Source organism: Zeugodacus cucurbitae, chromosome 6 (assembly GCF_028554725.1).
Source record: "Zeugodacus cucurbitae isolate PBARC_wt_2022May chromosome 6, idZeuCucr1.2, whole genome shotgun sequence".
In the NCBI taxonomy this organism is placed as follows: domain Eukaryota; kingdom Metazoa; phylum Arthropoda; class Insecta; order Diptera; family Tephritidae; genus Zeugodacus; species Zeugodacus cucurbitae.
The window spans coordinates 10,836,430-10,861,962 of NC_071671.1; the positions used below are offsets into that span (position 1 = coordinate 10,836,430).

The 25,533-nt window shown below is 31.3% G+C and overlaps 2 protein-coding genes across 6 annotated transcripts in view; both read right to left on the reverse strand.

The window, feature by feature from the left end:
• Positions 1 to 25,533, reverse strand: part of LOC105210926 (ecdysone receptor) — a 326,137-nt gene that overhangs the window by 37,252 nt on the left and 263,352 nt on the right. The gene's annotated exons all lie outside the window — the stretch shown is intronic.
• LOC128922704 (ecdysone receptor-like) overlaps positions 16,164 to 25,533 on the reverse strand; it is an 88,290-nt gene continuing 78,920 nt past the window's right edge. The window contains exon 3 of the mRNA XM_054234172.1: positions 16,164 to 17,117. Within this exon, the coding sequence (XP_054090147.1) occupies positions 16,996 to 17,117 (122 nt within the window). The 3' untranslated portion in view covers positions 16,164 to 16,995. The remainder of the gene's footprint in view (positions 17,118 to 25,533) is intronic.

Consider the following 25,533-nt stretch of genomic DNA (forward strand, 5'->3'; position numbering starts at 1 on the left):
TTTTTTAAATTGCATAGGCACATCGAAACATTTTGAATGGTACATATGTATGTATATTGGAACTGTCAGTTTTCAGTTTTCATTTTTTAATAATTTCTACTATTTCCAGCAACTAATTTGAATTTGCAAAAACAAAATTTACACCCTTTTGCTGAAACACTACTGAAAGTTCTGTTTTTTTTTTCAAAAACTTAGTCATTAGCTTTATCGCAGCGACTGTATTACTAACATGTTAACATAAAAACCTGAATATATGTATATTTACCCACATTTGTTTTCTATATATTTCTATTTTTTTCCATATTTATTTTATTTCATTTCATTTTATTTTCATTTTCTGTTCATATACTCGTATATGTATTTTCGCCCTCTTATGTTAATTGCAAAATAATAGATAAGTGCGTGTTTTTTTTTTAAGTGTGTCAAGGAGCATGTCGTTCGCTATTCTGTGTTTTGTCATGTTTACTCAGGCCTATTGTTAACGTTGTTTATAGACAAATGCGTACTTTTAGAAAGTACCGTTTGAAAAGCATACATGATTTGCATGTAGGCGTACACTTGTCTTTCGGTTTTTTGCATTTTTTTTGTTCATTGAACACATTTGCCAGCAATTATGCACAATTTTTTGGCTTAGACTTCAAACTTTCTATGGTTGGAAAAAATTATATTGATTTGTTACAAAAAAAAAATATGCTTTAAAAAAAGTTGAGTCATTTCATGAAAAAATTGGTTCTCCCAAAAACAGTTTGTATATAGTTTATATTATATGCATGACAGTTGTATTATATATACAGTACCTCATACAAATATGCTCTCAAACCAGTTAAAATATTAAAACTATTGTAGAATCCAGACCACAGCTGATAGTTTATTACATACCTGTAATGAAAGAAAAGGAAATAAGAATGAGTTAATATTTTACAATAATTTTTATAATTACAATTTCACTAAATATAATTCAGTTGCATGTTATGTATACAATACAACTTAAATCTATACAATTTCAATAAGAATTCAACTGAGGCCATAAGTTCATATTATTATTATACGACAAATAGTGGCTACAATACAGTCTGAGCCAACGAAAGGGCAGACGAGTTGACAAAGGCGTGAGTCGTTCTAGACGAATCCGATGCTGAGCTAATACCATGTCCGCTAGGAACGATCGGAAGAGAGCTCAACATACAATTCGAACAATTAGCTGATAACAGATGGAAATTCAACAAAATATAAAATAACTAAACAGATATGGCCAAAATATGATAAGACTAGATCTGGGATATTATTAAATAGGTCCAGGAAAAGTATTTTCAGACTTATAGCTACTATTACGGGTCATTGGCCATTTGGAGAACAAGCAATGAAAATGGGCATGCTCTACAATAACATTTGCCGAGGCTGTGAACTAGAGGGGATTTCTCTGTGAATGTTCACCCATATCGCAGATCCGACAAAGTGGTTTGAACGGAAGGATGAAACGGGATAACAGTAAATTATAAAGTCTGCGGTTAGTGTATCAAAATGGCACATCTAGTAGTTCTAATTGAGCCCATTAAATTATATGGCTGCACTCCTACCTACCTACCTACCTACAGTCTGAGCCACATCTAAATAAAATATAGAGTAGAAGAAATATCCTCCATTGTTCCCTGGGGATAGACACTTGAAGTATTCGAAAAATGGGTGCCAATGGGTCAGATATCTAATCTAGAAATATAGTCACTATAGGCAGTCTAATATTTTCAGATTTATTTTACTATCAAAATATGTATGTGATTGCCGTTGCAACCGTTTAGCCGGTTATAGCCGAATCGACGATAGTGCGCCACCTCTCTCTCTCCTTCGCAGTTCGATCAAAATATAATCTAATTAAAAAGAAGTTGGGATAAAAAATGTTCAAAGTGTAATCCCGAGAAACACGAATATCGAAAGTTTTGCGCAAATTGAGGTTATGTTATATAAATTGCAAAATTCAAAGAATATTTACACAAAAAAATTGGAAGTCTAGGACAGTGAGTGTGTACTCTGAACTGACAGAAAATAGATATTAATGACTTTTATTTTTTTTCCATTTGTATAAACAAAAAGCTCGAGAAAAAAATGACAATCATTAAAAAAATTTTAATTTTACAATTTTTTAAAGACACTATCATTCGCACTTAGAAAAGAAGAGACAATAAATTACTCTTATGACGTAATAATACGAAAGAATACCAAATTGAGAATAATATTAAAGCCAAGCTCCTGACTTCTAGATCTTTTGTTATTGGTTAGTATTTATCAACGGTTTTACTCAGTTTTGAAATATGTCCCGCATACCATCCCTTCTGTCTATACTACAACCATTTGAACCAAACTTCTTCCAAATATTATATTTTGTAGACTTGCATACATGCTGAGATACTCTGTTTCTGTATATATACATATATAAAATATATGTCTATACCCACAAACTGCTACAACCAAAATCTCAAAAAGCACCATCCATGCATTTAAACAATGATAGTTAACTAAGCAACCATTAGAGCAGCCAAGCCATTTACTACCGCATTGTTGAGGCGCTGGAGTTTTTAAGCCGACAACAAGAAACAAAATGGCCTTGAATTTTTAATCGAGTTTCGTTGCTAGCAACACAACAAAAGCAAAAATTAAATGAAACAAAAAGAAAAAGAAAACGAAGTAGCAGTAGAAGACACCGCCAGTGATTCTATTACTACCAGCCGTGTTTCACGATTTGCTGCTTACTTCCTTAATATACAATCTGCGAGCTGCACTACTTTTCGGCCTCCTGCTACGCTTTACCCACTATAATTGTAGCACAAACGCAAAGATGGTGGCTCAAAGCTTAGAAGCCGCTTGTTTTTTTGTTTTTTGCACACAGAGCTCAGTGTTTGCTTGCTTGCGTCTTATTACTTTACAATCTGCTAACTTCAATGGCTCAATGGTTGTGGCGTCCACTTTTTTTTTGCGTACAACACTGGGTCTTACCACCACCTTGCTCTGCAGCACTATTCTGCCTCGACAGTCACTATTATTGTTTTTGCTCTGACGCTTGTTAGTGTCTCTGTTGACTTTGCAGCTAAACTTAACTTTTATGGTACACCCTAAGACTGTGCTTTATTACTGGTTTCTTTTCTTTTTTTGTGCGCTTTTGTTATTGTAATATTGTTTTCTTTAGTGGTAACTATTATACGGTCGGTCGGTCTGTCGGCTTTTGTTTAGCTGCTTGCGCTTGCCTGCCTGGCTGCCTTGTCATGCTCTTGATCTTGGCCAAGCATCTGCAGCACATATTGGTCCGTTCGCTTGGCTTGTCTTGGTTTCAGCTGCGGTTGTGTCTATTTCTTCTCGCTTATTTCTTTATTTTTTTTTGTTTTTTTTTTTTTTTGCTCGTCATGCTTAGATGAGCTTGCAATTTTCTGTGCTTGTACGTGTTTTCGCTTTTTATTTATAGTATTTGTTGTCGATTTTTAGCAGATTTCTTCGAGCTTGGTTCGCTTACTATACGGTTTTATGTGGCCCAGCTTGCATAACTAATGTGAGCTGGTGCTTTTTTGCAATGCTTTCACTAACCTTTATTGCGTTCTTTTAGTTTAATTTGCGGTCTTCAGTGATTCTGTGTGGTTGTTGTGCTGTTGGTGCTGCGATTTGTTTCAATGTTTCCTTAACGTCACCAAATATACCCTTGAGATTAGTTTCTTTTATGGCTTGATTCTTATGTTTTCATATATAAAAATTTGTAATAAACTTTTTTTTTTTTATTTAATACAAGTATTAATATCATAAGTGTCTTATTTTATCGTGGAAAAATCCATAACTCTTTGTTTGATTGAAAGAAATATTTTGGGTGAGATCTAGTTTTCCCCACCAACCGATAGAGGATGCTGCTATCGGGATTTTGAATTTCTTGGAATTTTTTGGTAATCATTTTATCGTAAATTATGAGATCTTTAAGGCACGGCAGATGGCGCGGTTGTCAAAAGGTTTATTTCGATATTTTTTCATTTTTTTTTTATTAAAAACGACGTTGAGAATAAAATTTCAGATCAAATTGATTCAAAACTCGAAAAATAGTTTATCAACCGAATTTAATCTCCAATTTATTCAAAATTGTCCGATCGATTTAAAAAACAAAATTTTAATTGTATATGGTTGATTTTTGTTTTAGAGTTACAGTACTTTAGAACCCGAAAGCTGTGTTCTATAGACTGTTAAGAGATAGTTAGAGGAGTTACATGTTGATTTCTAAAAAATGCGAGCTCTTCGGTATATAAATCCCTATTTATCCGAAAATCATTTATTTTTAGCCCAAAAATGTGCCTTCTTACCACCTCTCAGTGAGAATTCAGAACTTTAAGCCACTCAAACGTTCAGTACTTCCTTTTAGCGAGTGTTCGGCAAACACTTGACCAAGCCTGTTTATAAATTCTTAGTTATTTTTTAACGTTCTTTTCGTGCATTACGCAGCAGAAGTCGTGAAATAGAGTAGCGAAACATTTTTAAGTTGTCGAACCGCCGATCGTGTGCTTTGTCGTGCCAGAGATTTCTACACATGTGCGCCTACATTAAATCGAGTGAAATACTTATGGCTAATTCAATTGCTGCGTCGCGACGCTATGGAGTACAATATGGTAACATTTGCTTTGACTAATACGCAAGTCATTGTGGCATGTCATTATCAATTTCATGGAAGAGAATTTTTGAGACTCCAAAGGCGGAAGTCGAAAGGCGTAGAAAATATACATTCAAATTATAAAATTCTATTAAATTAATGTGGAGATATAATTTTTTAATTCTGGAAGCTCATTCTGGTGTCTAGATATAAGAGTAGTTATATCTTTGGTAAATGAATATGATTGCTATATATGTACGAATCATATAGATAGAAATAATATGCGCCAAAATTTCAAGAAATATCATTATTAAGCATAAAATCAAGCGTAAAAACTATATATTTATAAAATATCATCGATTCCATACTACAAATTATCCTCAATTCTTATAACTACACTACCTCATGTAAGCTAAAATTAGTGAAAATATCTAAACTGACTTTTTTCACTTACATTCCGGTAATCAAATTTCGCTTCCCTTTCATTTTACTACAAATTATTTTCTATTAAAATACTGAAATTCTCGCAAACAACAGTTACCTGCTATATAAAACTGAGTAGTACCTTCGTTGCGACCACCAACATATTACCGCTATTTAAGCACTGACTGCTCTGACAGTCTGCTTCGGTACACTTTGTGTCATCCGATATTCGCACTTCCTGAACAACTGTAAAATCGTCTTCCTCTACACTGCACACAAAAACAATTAAGCTAGCGCACAGTTTGTAAGAATATACTAAGCTACTCTCAAAAGGTCTAGATAGTTACTATAGTACTTGAGTTAGTTAAAACGCCAGCTCAAACTGGTCGCCCAACTTTGTTATGCTGCCTGTTATGTATGTAATTCAAAACCAAAGCAAAAAACAACTACAAAAAAATGTAGAAAAATAAAAATGTTTAAGATGTAGCATTCTAGCGTATATTTTCTAGTTCTTAACTACTCACATACTCTTATTTATATACATTTATGTAATATCGCATTAAGTGCATGCCACAAGAGTTTGCAACCGAAGTAGAACTTCAAGTTTTAACTATTTGTAAGTCTACTCTTCCTTGTTCTTTTTTTATTGCATTCTCTCAAGGCAGTTAGTCAACATTTTTACTTACAGCGCCCAGGAAATATTTTAAAGGCGGTTTGTTTACTTTGTGCTTTTTTGTTCTTGTGAACTATTTATAGAGTTGCCTTCCTGATGTGTGGCGTAGCATGAAGCTTCCTGATATGTTGATATCGTATCATTTTTTGCTCGAGAGCGTAAATCGAAAAAGTGTTTCGGATTTACTTCATTAATACATTTAGATGATAATACAATACAACGCTTTGACAATCAGGAAAAAAAATTGCATGCAAATTGCAAATATATTTTGTTCAAGAATTAATAGTAGAATTGATTTTAAAATATTTTCGAAATATTTTTTTTTCGATTAATGGAACTTTATGCAAAATTACATATTTTATCTAGGAAAATATAATGAAAATGATGCCAGAGAAATTTCAAAAGTGTACTTAGGTTCTACGTCAGATTACCAGCAATTTAGAGTTCTATAAAGAACATTTAGAAATCACTATTCTCTTAAAGGTATAGAATTTCTAGATTCTAACTGTCAACTCAGCTAGCAGCAATATTAAGTCCAACTAAGAACTGGGGTAAAACCGAACCTTATAGTCTCCTTAAGATGCAGACGAGTTGGTCATATACTCAAAATTCGCTTCGGAACTACTATAAATACCAAAGAACTTCAAATTACTAAAGCCTAAAAATGAAGGAATGATATTTCCTGTTTTTTTTTTTTTATTCAACAAAGCCAGAAATTTCAAGAGTCCACTTTGGTTCTACATTAGAGTGCATAGTTTGATTCTATATAGAGACTAATAATATTAGGGTTCTATAAAGAACATTTCCAACCCTTTATTCTACTTGAGGTATAGAATTTCACAGATTCTAGCTGTCAACTCAGCTACCAGCAAGCGAAGTCTCACTAAGCTGGAAAAACTGAGGATAAACTGAACCATATGGACTCCCAAAGAAGAAGAAAAAGGAGGTATGCTCTACCAAACATAGTCATACTTATATTTTCTGCTTTTTTATTCAACAAAGCACTTTCGAAAGCTCTTAAAGTTCTAGAGAGCTTTCACTTATATTATATACATTTCATATTTGAACTTATCCAAACTAACCAATTCCGCAATCGAAATTAAATACTTGAATAATGCTATTACTAACCGTCTAATCGTTTTTACTCCAAGCTAGTGAGCGCACTAAAGCTTTCTAGCTTGAGTTCAAGGCTATTTTCGGTCAAATAGTAAACCAAATTATTTTTAAACGCTTTTGGCACGCATTAGCTGGGGTCAGGTAGTGTCTTAATAATTAGTTTTAATTTAAAACGTGTACGAACTGGTTGAAACTACAGAGGAATATAGAAATATATATATGGACATAGCTATGTATATATACATTGTATATAATGTACAAAAACATAACTGATGCTTTGTTGCTTTAGTGTTATAGCTTTTCGAGTAAAAAACGCTCGCTTTCAAATACAACAAAAAAATCACTGCGCAGCCATCGTAGAAATATGCCGTGAAAAAAGTGTAATTACGATGCTAACTAAAAGTAAAATGAAAATAACACACAAAAGCGCAACGAAAACTCGCAGCGAAACACTTTCAAATGAAGGCAGAAAAAGCGTTGCTTCTACCACATTCGCAACGGTGAAGCGCGATTTTCTGTAAATTTTTTTAAGCTCCCCGCTTGGCATTTCAAGTTGCTGTGTTTTCATTTTTCCATGAAACCACACTCATTTTATTAACTCTTCGGCAGAAAACCGAGAAAAAAAAGCAGCGAAATCACGCTTAACCGCAACAGTTGCTTTTACTATTTTCCACATTTATTGCATTTTCCAAGCCACAAAAGCATAAACACGAAGCCATTGCAGCGCGCCGTCTTACCAGCACACGTTTGTCATAGCGTCTTGGCAAAGTTGCATGCAATGCCTTGGAGCTTATGGACTTGTTGTCTTCGCCGTTTTGGTTGCTTTGGTCGCGGCACTGGTAGCACCACTTTCAATTCGTTCCACTGTGGTTGCAGTTTGCCATGCAACTACTAGATTATGCCGCTAGCGCTAGCAACCGGCTACCGACAACAACCAGTCAGTCGAGTCCACAAACAAAGCGCAGACAGCTAACAGCTTTAAGACAAAGCAGAAAGAAGCAGCAAACAAACGAACAACCGCCGTAAATTGGCAAAGGCATATAGCGTAAAATTCAAAGCCAAGTTTAACTGAATAATTTCACGCAAATGGCAGACAAGCAAGCGCGCGCTCACTGCAGCCACGCTACGTCGTCTCGCCTTGGCTATGCTGCAGACATGCAACTCAGCAGCCGTGGGGCCAACTGACTCGTCTAACCAACTATCTGCCTACCTACCTCCCTGGCTTGTGTTAACTTTCTGTTATGGTACTTGCAAGCTAATAACCGGCCAGCCGAACTACCTGTTTGCCCTGCCTCACTCACTCACTGGCTTACTAACTGGCTAACTTACTTGTCCATCACTGCGCAGCACATATAATAAGTAGCTGGATTTGTACAAGCCAGTGCTGTGTTTTTAATCTTGCCAGCTTGTATTTTGGTCTCGCCACTAGTTTGTCTGCATTATTATGCATTTGTTGTTGTTGTTGTTGCAAAAAAGCACTTGCAATGTCAAAATTATATTGGCTTTTGTTTTATGTTGCTGATTGATGGCTGCTTTGTTGGTTTTGTTGCAGATTATTGTTTGATGAAGTTGAAGTGGCGGCCGAAGTTCTGCGCTTAAGTCTTTAGTTTTAGTAGTGCTTGGGAGTAGTGGAGGCTAACTAGCAATGGATATGAAAAATGCATATGAAGCAAAATCGTTTGTATTTATCAATTTTCTTTTCAATTCTAGGAATTTTTTATACATATACATACAGACAAACATATATAATACATATATATAAATGTTTTTTGAAAGCTACTACAGACAGTAAGTCAGCTAAATCATTTATGAAAAAACGAACATTGCTGTAAAATCTTAAAAATAAATCGCATGCGATTTTGTTATTTTAATGCACAGGATTTATGTTTAAAAGTACTACTTATGCATTTGTATGATATTTTTTTAAGTTGATTTAAGATATTTTAGAATTTTTTAAAAAATTTTTTTAATCTAAATATTTTTTAATAAATAAATAAATTTTGTATTATAAAATAATATAAGAACTTTATCACAAAAAAATTTAAATTTTTTATCAAAATTCTTTTTTTCATAAAATATGCGTTCTAAAATTATGAAAAAATTTATTATAAAAAAAAAATTAATTTTATTAATAATTATAAAAATAATAATTTTATATATAATTAAATTATATAAAAAAATTAAAATTTTTTATTAAAACTTTTTGTCTTAAAATATGTGATCAAAAATTAAAAAAAAATTGTATTATAAAAAAATTAGGTTTTTATCAAAATTTTTTTTTTTTATAAAATATGCGTTCAAAAATTATAAAAAAGTTAGTTTTTTAGTAATTTTTTTTTCCTAATATATGTGATCAAAAATTAAAAAAAATTAAATTAATTAAAAATGCATAAACAAATATTGCTTTTACTTACATAAGATTTAAAATTTATTTTGCCTGAGCTATCACTTATACTTAGTACCCATAAGCCAACATTTCAATATACTAAAAAATCAATAAAATATTTTTTTTTAATATTTTTAACCAAAAAAGTTTACAACTTTCTGATTGATTATGTAAAAGTTATGCCCACACACATGCCACATGATACGCTTAAAACGCTAAGCGATTGGCAGGTGTCAGACTAAACGCTTGGAATTTACATGATTTGATTACCAAAATCGTAAAAACGTTTTATTACAGCAATTTCTTGCTAATTTTGATGCATAAAAATTTAAAATAGCCACCCAACATGAAGGCGCATAATTTTAAATAAATTAAAGAAAATGAAAAAAATAATTAAGCGCTTTTAATTTTATGTTGTTATTTAATTTTTTTTTTTGCTACTTTTATTGAATTGTCTGCTGGTGCTTCAGCTAGTTTATGCGCAAAAGTCAGGCAAGTTACAGCTTTATGTTACTTGCTTTATTTAGTTGTTGTTATTTTTTTTCTCAAAAAATATAATAGGTGTACCAAAACACACCTCGGCCGCCACAAAAGGTGTACGTTATTGCTGGTTGCTACAACAATATGAATTTGCTATGTATTTTTTGTTGTTGTTGTATATTTTTTATTTATTTTTTTGCTCAGAAATTATATATTTTTAAATTTGATTAATGATATTATACGTGTCGGCTGGTTTTTATGCATATAACTACACACATACAGATGTGTGTCTACTCTGTCGATTTGCTGTAGAATTTCAGCAAACTTGCTGGCGTATCCCACGGGTCACCGCTGCTATTTAGACTCACACATTTTATTGCATGTTTTTTCTATAATTTTTGGCAACGCCATTTTCGTTTTCATATTTTTGCTATTATATTATTTTAGTGCAAGATCATTAAGTATATTTTTTCAAGCCATTTTCAGCGCTTAAAATTTTGTTATTCTAAGCTTTCGCCGTCTTGTGCTGCTAAGTCGCGCTTCATTAATAAAGTAAAGAAAAAAAGTGAAACGTAAACAAAGCGGCGGCTTGCTTAGGTTTTAGATTTCAGCAAAATGCTGTTAACAATAGCAAATTAAGTTAAGAAAAAATGCGGCAAAAAATTCGGTTATTTACTTGCGTCGTTCTGCCTTTTTTTCCTACATTTCTTAATTAAAATTTCGACTGGTTTTGCGTGTGCGAAGTGGAAAATTATCTTCGAAATCGTTGAAATCACATGCAATTATTTTGTTTTTGATTTTTTTTTTTTGGTTTTATTCTTGGCTGATTTTTTCGTTAAGTTAAGAGCACATACACAGATACATATATATATTTATGTATTTGTAATATATCGCTTTTGAGATATGACATCATCCGATGAGTAGGCTCAGGCAAGAGTTTGGCAAATTAAAAGTGAAACGTACAAAAAACATTTTACTTTAATATTATAAAAAAACGAGAAAAATATTTTTTTCATTACTCACTCATATACGTCAGCAAAATTGGAGTATTTACTGTGATTTTGCAAAAAGCAATAATTAAGATAGGAAAAACGCAACTTAGAATGGCGTATGAAATTTGATAAAATTAAAAAATATCACCATATTAAAAATATATATATGAATGATAGTTTATATTTTTAATTAGTTGCAAGACTAATTTTTTTATTTATTTTTTTTTTAGTATTTTTAAATAAAAGAATTTAAAAATATATAAATATAATTTTTTTTTTTAATAAAAAAAAATGTATTTTAAATTCTTTTTTTAATTTAAACTAAAAAAAAAATTATAATTATTTTGTTACATTTAAAATGAATTTTTATATATGTTTTACTATTTTAATTATTTAATTTGAAATATTTTTATTTAACTATAATATTAAATAATAATATTTCAATACTTTAAACAGTTTAATTTAGTTTTAATTTTTTTGTAATATTTAAAAAAATATTTTTTTAATAATTAATTATAATTAATTTTTTAAATATTTTAAAATTTTTTAAGACTAAATAAATTTAAAATCTTTTTTCAATTAATTTTGTTTTATTAAAAAAAATTCAAAAATTTTGTAATTATTTTTTTACATTTAAAATAAATTTTTATATATGTTTTAACATTTTTTTTACTATTTTTAATTATTTAATTTGAAATATTTTTATTTAACTATAATATTAAATAATACTATTTCAATACTTTAAACAGTTTAATTTAGTTTTGATTTTTTTTAATATTTAAAAAAATATTTTTTAAATAACTATTTTTGATTAATTATTTAAATATTAAAAAAAATTTTAAAACAAAATAAATTTTAAATTATTTTTTTAATTTAAATTTTTTCTTATTAAAAAAAATTAAATAATTTAAAATTATTTTTATTAATAATTTTTTAAATAATTTTTTTAAATATTTAAAAGTTTTTTTTAACTAAATAAAAAATATTTAATGATTTTTTTTAATTTTAATTATAGCTATTTTTTAATTATATTTAAAAAAAAATAATTGTATTTAATCATTATTTTCGTGAAAAATATAAATTTTAATGCATTTTATTTCAAAAATAAAAGTTCAAAAAAAAATACAAAAGTACGCATTTCGCCATAATTTGTCATTGACCGGTTTCCGCCATATGCCGCAAAACAAAAGCAAAAATTAAAACAAAGGCTGCACATAAAAGCTGCCTGCCGAAGTACAAAATTTTTTGGAAGCTGCGCCTACTGCACACATTCTTGCAACAATTTGATTTATCTGCCTGTCAGTTGATCCCGCGAAGAATTGTGGAAATATTTTGTTTTTTATCAATTTGTAAGCGCATTTTTTATGCATTAATTTGTCGCATTTATTTTGACTGCAGCAAAAGTTATATTTCTTGTAGCTTCTTCCTTCGCCGAATTCCTTTAATGCATATATCATGCGATTTATACACACACTCATGCAAACATGCCTCATTTTATGCAAATACTTGTATTTATTTTTGCAAAATTTATTTTCCGTTCTCACCATCGTCGTCTGTACAAACTTCAAGGCTAGCCCTTGTTGTGTTGTACCAATGACTTTGTCGCTTTTCATTTCCTTGCGCCATTTGGTTTCTGGTGCGACATGCATAATTTTGTGTTTCTTCGAATTTTTCGAAATTTTTTCGAATTTATTTTTCATTTTTGCATGTTTTTTTTTTTACATATTCGCATATTGCATATGTTTATGTTTGCCTAATAACTTGATTGCCTTTTGGCGCCCTCCATTACCGCCATTACGCTGCTGTTTGCCCCTTGTTTGACTTTCAAAAAAATTCTCATGCGCTTCGCTGGCAAAATGCATTAGCGATTTCTGACTAAAAGCTATTCTTTCTTCTTTTATTTATGTGTACACTTTCGTGAGTTCTCAATTTGATAAAATTGTACAAAAAAATTGAGTAAATTTGCCAAACTTTTAGAACTGTGTCTTAAACTCAATTTCAGCGTGAATTTTCAATTTAATTCAATTTAATTTTATTGCATTTTTATCAAGTTTTGTGTTAAAACAGGAGTTTAAAATTTCATGCTTATGTAAGCTTCATGCAATTTGATAAAAAGACGTTATAATTTATATAAAAAATAATTAAAGAATTGGAACACAAACCCGAGTTTAAGTTTTGGTGTTTAAGAACAAGTGTTTGGGAACTAAATTAGCCTTAGTTTGCTCAATTAATTTTTATTCTGTATTTTTACTTTAAATTTATTGAAGTTTCCTTCCTTTCTCTCAACCCTTTTCCGTTTTACTACTACTCTCGCACTTTTTTCTTGTTAGTCAAATAAAAAGTATGCCACGTTAAAATTTAAGAGAAATGTCAAAAATACTTACAAAATCTACTCAAGAACGTAACATATTAATATTAAATTAATAAAATGTATAATTTTACTTTACAAGAATTTATTTGTTGTTTGACCAGAACTTTTTTGAACTTTATGCAACATATTCACGAGTTGAATCAATACGAGTATTGTCTTGTGGGGAATTTTGTAGAAAAATAACCACGTAAGAATAATCTTCTTAATATATCAATTTTCCAAAGTTGCAGTATAGTTGGAAGTAAATATCTTATTATACCTTTGTTGAAACATCCATAAAATTATTATCGCTAGAAAACGAATCTTTGAACTTATTAAAGGTGTTTCAGGACTTTAATTAAGTCAAGCTCAAGCTTTTTGTTTGTTTTTAAGATCTGAAATTCGAGCTGAGCTGTCCTCTTCAGTACTTTTTCTAGTAGTTGCTTTCATTGAAAGGTGGTTTAGAATAACACCCAAGTATTATACAGAAAAATATACAAGGGGACCTCAATAGATCTCTTGAAGTAGAAGAAGAAAAAGAAGAAAATCATGTAGACTAAAATGTATATAAATATTTTACCAATCTTGTTGGTTTAGTGGCAGAATGTATTCACTAAATAATTTTGAGAAATACTGTATATTCAAGAAAGCGGTCGGTTCTGGGTACGTCAACCGAACCGTTATGGGAGTGAAAACTTTTTTAGCCTTTTGGCTTCGTAAATATTTAATAGTATTAATTCTTGTATTTAAAGAAAAAGTGTTCAAGACAGAAAAATATGATAAAATTATACAATGGGAACTCATTTAGATCTCTTAAAGTACATATATGGAAGAAAAATATGTAGACTAAGGAATATACAATTATTTTAACAATTTAGTTGGTTTAGTGTCATAATATATTTCCTAACAGGTTTTGAGGAATACTGGACAATCAAGAAAGCGGTCGGTTCTGGGTAGTGAAACGAACTCTTATGGGAGCCATAACTCTTTTAGTCTTCTACAACGGCGCATTTAATACGAATGCGAATAGGATTCGTAAATATTTAATAGTATTGACTCTTGTATATAATGAAAAATTTCTCACAGGGCTTCTTGATAGGTGTATACATCGTATACGTGTGTGACAAATTAAATAAACAAAATTCTTCTCCATGAAATAATAAGTATCGACAAGCAAATATTATAAATCACTTTTCATAAAATTAATTTCTTTTTTCATATTTATAAATACCAGAACAAAAAATGGAATTGTTTGTATTATAAATCATGGGTAATGCATTTGTAAATACTTTTAAATAATAAAAAAATAATATTTTATAAAATTCAAATACTGAAAAATTAATGAAATTTAACTGCGCTCGAAATGCAAATAATAAATCAATAAAGTTTGCTAATGGATATTAAATGGAGGTAAGATTAATTACAAAGAAAGTTTGAAATATGTTTCTGGCGAGAAAAAATTTTGCTTGTGTATATATATTTCTGCAAAAATATTGATTTCACAGATTTGATAATTAGACTTCACTTATTTGCACAACGTTCAAAATTTATTTTTTTAAATACCCCACCTATAAGAATGTTTCCTGGTGGGTTTAGGTCGCCCAACAATAGTATGCCCTATTTGTTAATACAACCAAACTAAACTTATAAGCAACCAACCCAACTTGGCATCTGTGAGTCTCAGTCTTACTAAAAATAATATAAAATGCGCTATATTTATTTTTTCAATACTTTTCAGTTCAACTACTGTAAATGACACATTTGCTACCATTTATTTAATAATTTCACGGCACTCCACTCATAGTATGATGATAATTTTAGCGAATGTGAAAAAGCAAATGAGTTGAAAAACAGTTTACCTTCATGGTCAAGCAAAAATTATGAATAATGAAGTCAAGTGTGACGCGTTGGGATGACAATAAATGATTAATGTGTGACAATGATGCCGGCAGAATGAACAATAAGACACGAAAAGCAGCAGCAGCAACCAAAGTGAGCAGATAAAACAAAATCAGCAACGAGACAAAAGAGACCAGTAACCGAAATCGAGGCAAAAAATATGAACTGCACGCCATCAAAAGCTGACAACTAGAACATACACTGAAAAAAAAAATAAAAAACAAAAACTATAAGGGGACAAGTGACAATGAGCGCAACAATGTTGTTGTGTAGTACACCGAAGAAAACAACAAGCATGTAAGCTTAGCTAACAAAAGCCAGCAAAGACATTAAGAAACCACAAATAATGCTGGGAGTTGATCACTCTGGCGTCCTGTGCGAGCCGCCACTGTGGCGTCTACAAAGCGGAAGCCGCGTAAAGGATGTCAGTAAAGACGCTCTGTTAGACAATGTTGTTGCCTTTTGTTTTCTTTTTAGGTCTTGTTTAGCTACCCCTATTGTTGGGCAGGGCAGCACATATTTGCAATCGTATGTGGTCCAGCTTTTGGTCAGCATTTAGAAGTTCACACGCAAATTTTCAATGTCCAGCAAACGAATTATAAAGAGTTTGTTAGAAGAAGAAGGTTTTAAGTTGACAAGGGTTGCAAGCATTTAATGAGCATAAATGTTTACTGGGGGCACAATCAGTTATGTGCAGTTCAACACAGATTGACAAAAGATTGTAGATAGTGAAATGAATAGCAGAAGATTTTTTTGTTGTATGACACTATAGATTTATCATAAAAATTAATATTTTTTATTAAAAAATCTAAAGTAGCTTTAGATCATAACCAACTATAGATGAAACTTTACACTAGGTAGTCTACTTTTAACTAACTCACTTCAGATCCTTTAAAGTTGAATGCTAGTGCGTTCATACAAATCAAGCCATGATTCACCCCTGTATTTACGTATAAAATATATATCTATATGTAAAATTACTTTTCTCATCAATCTCCAACTCGTCACTCCTTTTTTGATAATCCCCCACCCATCTAACAACCACCTTGATTTAGGTTTCTGGCAAAGCTCAATGCCGGTTTTTCGTTCTCATTTTGATTCTACATTTTATTTGCTTAACTTCTTTACGCTATTTTTAGGGTCCTTTGCATACACTACGGCGCTTTATTGACTTGCTTCCTTCTAGTGTTACAATTCTATTTTGCTTTTGTAAATTTTTGTTTGTCTTTTTAGAGTCTCCTTCCGTTTATTTATTAAGTTCATTCCAAGACACTTAATTAAGCAGATTATTTGTTTTGCATGTTAAATTTGTATAATCGAAAAGAATTGTGGGGGAATTTGGTTACTAATTGCTTGAAAAAGAGGGGGAATGCAACAAGAGTAAACCTACACAAAATTTAATAGGGATGCTTACAATGATAGATTGGAATATGGATTTCCTTTATGTATAAAGGTTAAGTTATCTATTAACCTCAAAAATTAGTATAGAACATATTCATAATGGTAAATTCTCGGTTATAGCTTTTATAGACTGGAGTTAATTGATCAATTAACCTCTGTTAGCCTCTGCTCGATTAAAACGCTTATTAAGATCGATTTACCATACAAAATAAAATCTACATTTATTTGACGTACGATATACGTTCTTTGATTGCGATTGGCTGAATTTTTTGTTAAAAAAAAGCTACAGTAGATGTCGCTCCTAAAAATATTAATCAGCTGATAAAACTTACCAACTCCTTATGAAAAGCAAAAACAAAAATGTGTAACAGCTGATCGGTTATCGAATAGCCGGCAGTATAGAAGGAAAAAAAGGGTTTCTCATAAAAATTTTAATTGATCAATTAATTTGGCTGTCTAGAAACGCTATTAGATCTATGTCTATGTCTAGATCTAGGTCTATGTATAGTAGATATGTCAGTATGTGTTGTGGATAATATCCACATATGAATGAAATATTAAAGAGGGTCATATGAGGTCAAGGTATTCTCAAATACTATTGTTGGTTTTTCGGATACGTCCCTGAAAACAACTACTTCGTGGACATTTAAAACTAGGGGCGGCAAATCAACTGTGAAGGGATCTTTTGTTTGGCACCCAAAAAACAAGAATAATAAAAATAATAAAATGTATTTCAGTACATACGATTTTGGCTCTTTTTGGCATCAAATTAACTTGAAGAAACATACCTGAAACGAGAAAAATTGAAAAAAATTTGGAAAAATTTAATAAGTTATTATATAAATGATATGATTATTATGAAAATAATATATATACAATAATAAAAATAGTTTTTGACATTAAGTTGGATTTTTTATTATTGGCATTTTGCATATATTATTCTAAATATTTATTAAACCATGTATAAAACTTATATATGCAAACCTACTTAAAAATTCAATATTTTTATGCTTATATGGAAAGATATATTGAAAATGTACATATGTATATCTGGTATTCGATAAATATATATATACCCTAAGTAAACTGACTGGTTACTTTCTAATTTGGGTCAAATAGCTCGAAAGCCTACAATTGCTGTTCGGCTTATCGGCTTTCGAAAAGTGTTGCTTTACAATTTTTTGCCTAATTCTTTTTTTTTTTGCATTTTGCATAGATTGTTTTTTAAGCCACCGAAATGTGACAAGGCAAGCCCACACAGCGCTGAGTGGAGAGTTTGAGGAAATGAAAGCAAATTATACAAAACAGCAAAAAAAAGTAATCAAATCAGCAATCAGTCGACAATTAAATGCAATTACCAACTGAGTGCGAAACAAAAATTAAATGAAATTCATTTAATTTTGATTACTTTTATTGCTAACTACTGCAGATGATTTCTTCACTCAAAGTAATACAAAAAAACAACTCATTTGTTACTCAATAACCGTTTGTATGTAACATAATAATAAAAAAAAATATTTTTTTTGTAATACCTCATCTGTTATTTTTTTGTAAAATTTTTTTTTTATTTTCTATTTTTGTAAAAAAAAAAAAATTATTTGCTTTTTATTTTTATCTCAGCTTAAACTTCATTTCAATTCACTCCTTTCATTATATGTTTTTTGCCAGTCTTATGTTTGCTTTTTATTTCTTACGCCGTCTTTAACTCCTCCGCTGTCAAACAAATTATAATTTCGCACTCAGCAACAGAAGTTATAATTGTTTGTCAAAACAGGCATCACCCCATATATGTATTTATATATACCCACATATGCATATCTAAACCTAACGGTAAATACAAGTTTCACAGCTTAACTGTTAATGAAAGTGTTGGCGGATTGTTGTAGAATGGTGGAAAGTAAGAAACAAAAAAAAATTATGAATAGAAAATAATTAAAAAAAACGAGAAATAATTTGAAAAAAATGCAAGAAACTCATAAATAAGGCAAATAAAACCGAGAATATTTACATACATACAGACTTATATATAAAATAAAAATTATCATATGAACTACATATGTGGCGCCATTAATTTACTAATTTGAATACTTTAAATCTTCACAAACTACTTGGTTTCATGCAGAATACTATTTTTAATGAAAATATAAGTTGTCTTCGATTCGCCACTTGCGACATATCAGAGCTCTACTCGTTTGTCGTAAAACGTTTATGTGAGTACAACAACACAGTGTATCTAGTGGAATTCAATATTAGAGAGTAGGAGACAACGTCTTAAAGTGGTATAAATGCTCGCTAATTTAACTCATTTGATTATACCAGTTTATTGCATTTATACCAGTTGTCTATTCGATTCACCACAAAACTAAATCCACAAAATTAAACATAGACGATAATTTTTATAAGAATTATTATGTTGTAGCAACACAAATTCTTAAAGTAAAGTGATAATTGTTGGAAAACAATTTCACTATTTGTAAGAATCTGGAAAGTTAGAGATAATCATATCTTGGAAGTTGCTTAGGTGCCACAAGGAACTCCTAAGTCACATACAACAGTTTTTCTTGTAGATATTTATATTCATTTGAACTTGAGACACTTGCATTCAAACAGCTGGCAACACTGAAAAAACGACACCCAAAACTAACAGCTGTTCCTCCATTGTAAGCTACAGCCATATGCTTAATTAAATGGATAGCCAAATAAATAATAGCCGAAACCACAATTAGCCCAACGGAGCACAGCAGACACCCAGGTGAAAACCGCAAAATGTGCTACCGAAAAGTGCGGCCGACGATGAAAGCAAAAAAACCGCAACAGTTGCATGCTGGCCACACTTTTGGGCACTTTTGTGCTTTGTGCTTTGCCGCTCTCGACCAAACTGTAACTTCACACCCATTGACAGTCCGACCGTCATCACGTGGTCAAACGAACAATAGTAAATATTTAATTTTAGCTAAAGCTGAAATAATTGTAGCCGGCAAAAAAGCTAAACACTTTCGAGAATTATGCGCTGCAACGCCAGCACATGTCGGGCATTTAATAGGCGCAAAGTGTTGCAATTAAATTTCAAGATGTTTGTTATAGATCTGAGTGAGGACTGAAGTAGACAAAAATAAAAAATTAAAAAAAAAAAAATAAAAAATTCAAAGGCAGACAGCTACTTATTTCGCAAAAAGGAGTGTAGAAGTGTTGTTAGCGCGAAGGTGTAGCCGTCAAATAGCAGATGGCGCAACACACAGTTATCATATGCCGAACAACAACAAAGATTGGCGATTTCTTGTTACGCATAAACTCAAAAACCGACTTGAGACCTTTCAGTATGTCAGTCTACAGCCTTTAAACCGCTTTAAGGCGCTATTTTAGAAGCTGCATTTTTAGTCTACATCGCTGCAGCGAAAAAACAGCTGCCGGCTCGGCAGCAGTTGTTGACATGCCGCCTTTGTAGCAATCGGAATCTAATTTAGCGAAATAATTCGATAAGTGAAAAAAACAGTATTGAATTAAATATGTAGTGAGTGGTAGCCAGCAGCCGGCGACGTCAACGAAAAAGGATTGAAATAAATTTCTGTATTTTACGAGCGCGCAACAAATGCCAAATAACCGCCAAAGACGGCGGGACAGTCAAGCAGCAGCGGCAGAGAGCCGGCTAAGCAAGCATAAGGCAGGCAAGTTCATGAAATTGGCGAAACCGAAATAACAAAATGAATTTTAAGCAAATAAAAGTAAAAAGCGAAAAGTGAGGAGCGCAAAGCCGCAGTAGCAGCAGGTGGCTTAAGCGTCTACACGCAGATAGCATCGCAAATGCACGCGTTTTCTACACAAAATTACTTAAATTTATTTAACTAACTACATGCATATGTGTGTGTAGAAATTGTTTTAGCAGCGGTGCGGAAAATTTGCGCACACAAAAAACGCCATGTTTCCTTTCCTTTATTTAGTAGTTTCGCGTAGAATTAAATGAGTTCAAGATTAGATTAACAAGCGGCAGACAGGCGGTTAGCCAGCTCGCTAGTAGATACATTTGTATATTCATTATTTTTTTAATGACCGGCAGTATGTTGGCAATTTTATGTGTTCAACTGCTGGCTTTGGCTTGGCTTTTTGACTGTTTTGGCTCACTGGCAGGCACGTTTAAGCATATGTGCTTTAAGCTGTGTTCAGCTGATTATAGCGTAAGATTACTTCTATTATATGTTTGTATGTATAGTTCAAATTCACTAATATGTGTGGCATAAGAAATTTGCGTTTTTAATGATTAACGTCAGTGTAAGCGTTTTTGGGGTTTTTATTAGATTTTAATAGTGCTCTTCTTTTATTATAATCATGTTACTTTAAAAGACAGCAGTGCTTAAAATTAAACTTTATTATATTTTAGATTATATATTTTTAATTTTTTTAAACGACTTTTTAAGCCTTTAATTTTATATAAGAAAACTTGAAGATTGTTATGCCACTTTAGGGGCCAATTTTTCTTCAAATAGGTGAATTAATTAAGTTAATTGAGGACTTAATTGACTCAATTAGAATTTTAATTGACTTGATTAAAAATTTAATTGACTTAATTATGATTTTAATTGACTGAATTATGATTTTAATTGACTCAATTAAGAATTTAATTAACTCAATTAAGATTTTAATGACTCAATTAAAAATTTAATTTACCCAATTCAAGATTTAATTGATTCAATTGGGATTTTAGTTGAATCATTAAACTATTAATCAACTAAATTAAGATGGGAAATGACAAAGTTAGGGTCCTTCACTTAGTAGGTTTCTAATTCACTTACTTTTACAGTGATTATTACTTTTTATAAACTTGAATTATATTATTAAAAACTACTATCAGAAAAACATGTAAATATTTCACGCTTATGAACGCCTATCGCTTACTGTTATTAATTTTCCAACAGCGTACCACAAAAAATCAACATATTTTTTTCTAATTGAAAGTCAAGGAATTAATTCATTTTAAATTACCTACATCTTCCTGTTGGGGCCACACAAAGAATATCGTGGCAGCAGTTCGGTTGAGTGTCATGTAAATATAAATATCGCCGTGACACTTGCCACTTGACAGCATTTACCACCGCGCGTACAAAAACCCGTCTCATTAGAATGCTTAAATTACTTGAATACAAAATTGCCAATGCGGTAATTCCCTTGTCCATACCGAACACAATTCACTATAACTAATCTCGGCGCTTACGAGCATATCTTCAAAACAAAACTTTTTCGTTACGCCATCCGTTGGGGATATGTAGCTCCAACGCGCATGCGTGCACGCACTCAAGCATACACAAGTGGAAATGCGCGGCTGTGCGTGCGCACGGAATGTAAACTTTATGTTGTGTTGCTTTATTTTTCAGTTTGAAATGCTAATTTTAGTTAGAACACATATTTTTTCCAACTAAAAATTTAATTACCCAAACTAAAATTGAAAGCTTCAGGCAAGAAAGCTTTGAGCTTTGGTGTAGAATTTATTATATGCTTTAATTGTTTTGTTGGGTATGAAAGGACCGTATTTTATTTTCGAATTTACTTTTTACTTGGTTTTTAGGTGTAGTACTAGATGCCTAATATTTAGTATTATTATGAAAGTGCTACCATTAAATTTACAATGTAAGTAGTGAAAATTATATTATCAATTCTATACCGGACAATTAATTTGTAGTAAAAATAATTTTAGTACCCAAAGATGTGTTCTAAAAACTGTAGTACTAAAAATAGTATGTACTAAAATTTCAAAAAGCATGTTAATGATTTCGAAAATAACGAAATTGCTTTTTACGACCAATATTGTGATTTATATCACTATCTAGCTAAACTACGGAGTACTAAACCTGGACCAAACTGAAGTTTACAACTTTTAAGGAATTTAAAAGCATAAAAACTATTTTGAATAGACCAAACTACTTGGTATAGAACTTTTATGAAGCGCTCTTTGTATTTACAAAGTATCAGCGTGCTTTTAATTATTAAAATTGTTTAGTACTAAATTTTTTAATTGTACTAAAATCGCCAAAATAGCAAATATTCAATAAATAATGTAATGCAAGCAACAAAATCTTCAACTCTTTGTACCTGAAACTAGAAAGTGCTTTATTTTAGTACTATTTCTCAATATGCCAGGCATTTGTTTTTCCAGAACGCAGTTTCCGGTGGCAGTCAAGCAGTAATTAGTACACACTTATTCAAAAATTATATATTTATATGCATGTGTGTTTGTGCAACGCCACACTTTTCGATTCGACGAATTTAGTAAGACCCCTGGCATACCAATATTACATGAAACAAAATACATCTATACAGTTCTACTATAAGCTCCCTCAATCGCACAGTTTCGATACGCGTGCTTTGCATACCAAATGAAGTCGAATAATGAAAACAAAACTTATTTTACAAAATAAGAAAATAAATTTAAAGAAAATAAAAGAATCGCCACTACACATACATATATAATAGATATATATGCATAAATAAATAAGAAAACAATAAGTTATAGAAAAGTGAAAAAAACGGTAGACGAAAAAAGTAGCGAGGAACAATAGACGCCATTTGTGTCTTAATGAATGTGCAAAAAAAAAACGACGCATTGTTTCGGAATTTGGAATTTCAATGCTTTGGCATACCAAAAATATTTTGTCGCCAAACTGAAAGTTGGAAGTGGAAAATAAACGTGTTGAAAATGAAATGCTTGAAAAGTGACAGTTAGAAGTGGGCGGCAAAGTGCGAAAGTTCCGAAAGAAATCTAGAACAAGTTGTGGGCTAACGGTTCAAAATTTGTTGTAATTACGTGAAGAAATCGAAAAATATACTTGTGATTCCAAAAAACTGAAAACTAAATTTTGATATAACATATGACTTGCGTGCTGAACAATTAGTGTTCTAGCGCGGAGAGTTTGAGGAGTGAAAACGATCTTCAATACATAAATATTTGTATGTATAAACAATTAAATATAAGTACCTAGTACGCGCCAAAAGTCACTACGATCCGAGAGGCAGTAGAATCAAAAAATAACCGGCAGCTTAAGTAGAACAACAGCCAAGACATGGCAATAAGACAAATTATTATATGCTCACTGTATGTATGGATGTAGCGTTGATGATAGCCATCTAATTATAGTAGTTATACAATTACCAAAAAATATAGCCCCAAAACAACAAAAAACCAGTACAAAACATAGAAACTTGGCGAGCAAGTTGCACGAAATAAACGAGCGAACAAAATTCACATTCACGAAAGAGAAGCTCGAAAACACGTGTAAATGCCGCGCACAGAAAAAAACTCGACGCTTTGGACCGGCTGGATGCCGATAGTGACGCTAGTAAAGTGGGCTTATAATGAACAGAACAGGTAAAGCAAAGTCGGTGTAGAAGTAAAATGTGAATGAGGGAATGGAAAAGCATGAGGGCTGCAGTTAAAAAGAGGGAGCTGCGACGCTTTTTGAAATCAAAAACTATTATTTCGGGCAAAGCAATGAATAATACGAACACTTTAGGATTATAATGTTGACTTATTTATTTATATATTGAGGTATATAAATATCTATCATACGAACTTAATTATAATGACTTTAAAATTGCACAGCGAACAATATCAGCACACAAATATTTAAAAGAATTTGTGGAGTCATTTTCTAATGTTTCTTATACTTATTGTACTGATTTGAAAATTTTTAAAATTCATTATTTTATTTTGACTCAAGGATTATATAGGTATATGGATATACTTTTAGTTTAAGTTTTCAAGTATATATTTAATTGAATTAGATATTTCAATAATAATTTCGTTATTCGTGGCGGAAACGAATTCAACAAAAGAAAGATTATCAAAATCGGTCGAGTCGTTCTTTAGTTACATGAGGTTAGTGCAATGGTGGTTCTTTCGGTAAATTTGTTCCAACTAAATCGGAAGCTACATTAGAGACATATACAACCAAGACTCGCATGAGGATTGAGCAAATGAATATATTTCCATAAATTTATTACCAAATTGAAAAGGCTTGGAATATAGATAAAATGTAGTGAGCCTTAAGTGACTACTAGAATTACTGCTCTTCCCTTAAAACATCAAAAAATTCCGTTTAAGCAGGATTTTGGGTGTGAAAATATAGAAATAATTACATGAAAAGCTCTCAGTTACGTCTATTAAGTTAAATTGATGTTTGATATACCAACAAAATACAACTCTGATGAGTACACAAACCATACTTGCGCAGATATTTGCTTACGAGAAAGTCACCTTTTAACATGATTCCTTCTTCATGTCATATATATATATAACTGTAACACGGCACCGCTATTGATTAACACAAGAAAAGCCTTCTAAGTATATATGTATCTATATGAGTTAGCATTCTTTAGGGACCCAGCCGAAGATTAATCAGCGGTAGCGCCAGAAAACGGTGTGAGAAATCTATTTGAATTTCGTGGAAAAGCCGCCATAGAAAAAAAATGTAGTCAATAAGCTTAAATAAAATAAACATGCAACAATAATAGAGTAGGAGCAGAACAACAACAAATGCAACAAAATATAAGCTAAGAACCATTATATGAAAGTGGACACGTGTTGTCGCCACACGCAGGAAATCAACAATGTCACTGTGATTCGGTAAAGAGTGACAAGGCTTTGTAGGGAAATTTGATTAAAAGTGCTTAGCGGGAGCAGAGAAGCCTAATTATGGAATGAGAAAAAACAACATGTCAAGACAAACTTGTCATTACAAACAAAAAAAAAAAACAAAAAAAAAGCACTTGAAATGAGGTTGGCTGGTTTATTGAGGTTGAAAGGAAATGGTAGGGCTGTTAGGTGGTGTCTCAGAAAACTGTTGGTAGTGAGGTTATCTTTAAACCGTTTGTGGTTCGAATTTGAATTCGAATAGAAAAATTAAACAAAGTTCTAAAGCTTAATACAGTAAAGACTGATATTCTATCAGCTATCAGAGACTTATATCCTATACAGAGTTTGTTAAAAAAATCTGAATTAAGATTTAAAAATTTAAAACTTACATCTAAAGTTATCTAAATCTAATAATGCATATAGTTATTTGACACTATTACTGTTCTATCCCTACAGTCAAGGTCTTTGAAATTACAATTTGAAAATATGGTATGGGAAACCCTCACAAAAGTGTCGTTAACTAGAGCAATGAAAAAATATTGGATCCTAATTTCATTTCCCGTTTTAGTATATTACTTCATAAA